At 37.7% G+C, this 3,157-nt stretch overlaps 1 protein-coding gene across 1 annotated transcript; it reads right to left on the bottom strand.

Moving 5' to 3' along the window:
• Positions 1–440: 440 nt before the first annotated feature.
• Positions 441–2,548, bottom strand: LOC145005334 (cytochrome P450 78A9-like). Its single transcript, XM_078964414.1, has 2 exons — positions 1,598–2,548; positions 441–1,132 (listed from the first exon to the last, which is right to left on the bottom strand). The coding sequence occupies exons 1-2, from the start codon at positions 2,507–2,509 to the stop codon at positions 476–478; spliced, it is 1,569 nt and encodes a 522-aa protein (XP_078820540.1). The 5' UTR covers positions 2,510–2,548; the 3' UTR covers positions 441–475.
• Positions 2,549–3,157: the final 609 nt, after the last annotated feature.

The raw sequence follows: 3,157 nt of genomic DNA, 5'->3' as shown, positions 1-3,157 counted from the left end.
AATCAAGTTATGAGGTTGAAGTTTAAGACCTTAGACAATTACAATGTAAATATGATACAAACCGATTTAGTATTATGGAGTTAGGTACGTAAGCTTATATAAGGTTGTTAGGTATATTCACTTTATCCTATATATATATATATATATATATATATATATATATATATATATATATATATATATATATATATATATATATATATATATATATATATATATATATATATATATATATATATATATATATATATATATATATACTTGAATACTTGATTAATTAACAAGCAGACTGGAGTCGACCCATTGGGTTTGCTAAATCAAACTTATATTTAGATAATGAATTCGACATGCTATATACATACACTTATAATCTCAATTTACAAAAACTAGAAATTCTTATTAAACATAACGATCGATAATAATAGCCACCAAGTAAAGTCTTTTTTTTTGTTTTTTTTTTTAATTGTGTATTTTCTTAACGTCTGGAGGATGCGGCAGTGATAGGTCTACTGGGACTCGGTCGCAAGGTGAGGGTAAGCGGGTTCGCCATTTCACAAGAAAGCTTCAATACCTCTGACAAGTCAACGTTGTATCCATCACATTCACTCCTCCAAAACTCAAACTCCTGCAACAACGAAGCCACCCAAAAGGTAACCGTCGTCATCCCAAGACTCTTCCCCGGACAACTTCGCCTGCCCGATCCAAACGGCGCCAGCCTTAAATCAGATCCCATCACCGACATATTCATCAATCCTTCCGCCTCAATCATAAACCTTTCTGGTCGAAACTGTAAGGGCTCTTTCCAGATTTGTGGGTCCCGGCAGATTGCCCACATGTTAACCATAGCCGTAGTCCCTGCTGCTACGTCATGACCGTCGATGGTGGTGTCCGTGATGGCTAGACGAGCCCACGAAAGAAGTGGGCCTGGTGGGTGTAGCCTCAGAACTTCTTTCACCACCGCCTGAAGATACACCAAATTGGTGACATCAGATTCGGTCACCACACGTGACCTCCCGACGACCCTCCGAAGCTCGTCTTGGAGCTTTGATTGAACATCGAGATGAAGCACCAACCTTGCGAGGATCCATTCCATCAGCACTGCTACCGTGTCGGTGCCTCTGAATATCATTTCCTGTCATTCGTACGTCAATAATCGATGAAATAGATTATATATTAGTTAATATATATGTGGTATGCTTATATTTGTTATTAATTATTCGACAAACCTCACCCTAAAAGGGTTTTATTATTGTCTCAAAATATTACTATTTATATCATTAAATTTCTAAATATAGTCTAGTGAAAAACGGAATAGGTCAAAGACTGCCGCCATAACTGGATAGTAGAGTTTTGGAGGGTAATTATTTTATTTTCTTTTTCTTTTTTCAAAAAGGTTTTCTTTGTATTTTCCTTCGTTGAATAGAAATGACTAATGATTTCGTGTGTATATATATATATATATATATATATATATATATATATATATATATATATATATATATATATATATATATATATATATATATATATATATATATATATATATTGTGTGTGTGTGTGTTTCTTCGTTCGTAAGCGAATAAGGTCAGCTGCTTACCCAGAGTACCGCGATCATATCCGATTCAGATAATATATCGGATCCTTCAAGTGATAACAAGACGTCGGTGAAGTCACCGTTGAGTGGAACCAGTTGACCTCGGTGTTCGTCAATGATCTGTTTGACAAACCGGTTTACTTTGGGAACGAGTTTGGAGCACCTGGAACGAATCCCTTGCAAATCAAAATCAGCCAACCATGGAAGGTGATCTGTCCAGTTGAGCATACCCAAAAGCTCATATCCTTCATCCACAAGCTTTCTCATCTCCACGGACTCGACATCATTTGAATCCAGTCTGTATCGTCTTCCAAACACAGACCACATCATGTTACTGAGAGAAGCTCGCTTGAGCAATTCGCGAACACATACAGAGTTCGTTCCTCTTTGCTGCTGTTTATGATGAAACATCTCCACCATCTGATAACAAATCACCATCCTCTGGTCTTCAGAGACTTTGATTTGTTTCGGAGAAAAGAGATGTGTGGCTGCAATCCTTCGTAACGTCCGCCAGTAAACGCCATAAGGCGCGAACCCAATGCCTCGGTTGAACATCAAGCTGTAAGCAGACTCCTTGATAGGACGGTCGGCAAAAGCAGAGCTGTTAAGGATATCCTTGGCGACGTCAGGGTTACAAGTAACGATCACACGCGTTTCGCCCAAGCTAAAGGCCATTAAGCGGTTGGCACGGCAGGACTGTGCAGCGGTGGCGATCTTATGGTGAGCGAGGCCAGACATGAGGTGCATGCTGCCAATGAAAGGGAAGCCTCTGGGACCGGGGATGGTAGATTTGTGTTTGGACCATTGGAAGAACAAGTTAATGAAACAGGCAAGAGCAAAAATGAAGAAGAAATTGATGGTAGTGCATTTAGTGGAGAGGGCAAAAAGCCAGAGAGTGTCGATGTTGGTTGTCATTTGATTGGGTTGTTTGTTTGCAGGGGGGTTGTGGAATGAGTAAGGTATTTATAGGAAACCAGCGGTAACCGCCGATAGGGTCTTGGTTGATTCCTTTTTGGTCAAAGGTCAATTCACTACTAAACTAAACCATAAACATGGGTTTTTTCTAAACGTTTATATACATAATAAAAAAATCAGAAACTTTTAATATGGTCAATAATAAAATTGATGATTTGGCCGATTTATGTCATGTTTATCAACGTGGTATTAACAAAATGCCAATATAGACCTTTTTAATTAATATGTTTAGTTGTTATTATTTATACAATAAAATGTCTACTCCAACACCTCCGCTTCTTCCCCAAATACATGCCAACTTCCTTCCTTTTTTTTTTTTTTGTCTATTTTTTTTTTTTTTTTTTTTTTTTTTTTTTTTTTCTGAATCCTTTGTCATCACCAACCCTCGAATTTCCGTCGTTTGATTTATAAGTGCGATTTTTAAAGGTTCGGAAGGATGAAAGATATAGTTTCCACAAAGCTTTTGACATCTTGTCGCCATTGCCATCGCAAGAAGTGTTGTGGTTACATTTGATTAGGTCATCATCTACTTTTGTGTTGCTCTACAACGTTCAAATTTTTTCGATTTGCGGGTTTGGGTTGTAGAGT

The sequence above is a fragment of the Lactuca saligna genome, chromosome 7 (genome assembly GCF_052625555.1).
Source record: "Lactuca saligna cultivar CGN05327 chromosome 7, ASM5262555v1, whole genome shotgun sequence".
NCBI lineage: Eukaryota > Viridiplantae > Streptophyta > Magnoliopsida > Asterales > Asteraceae > Lactuca > Lactuca saligna.
The sequence above is the reverse complement of the archived record's forward strand: the minus strand, read 5'-3'. Positions and strand labels throughout refer to the sequence as shown.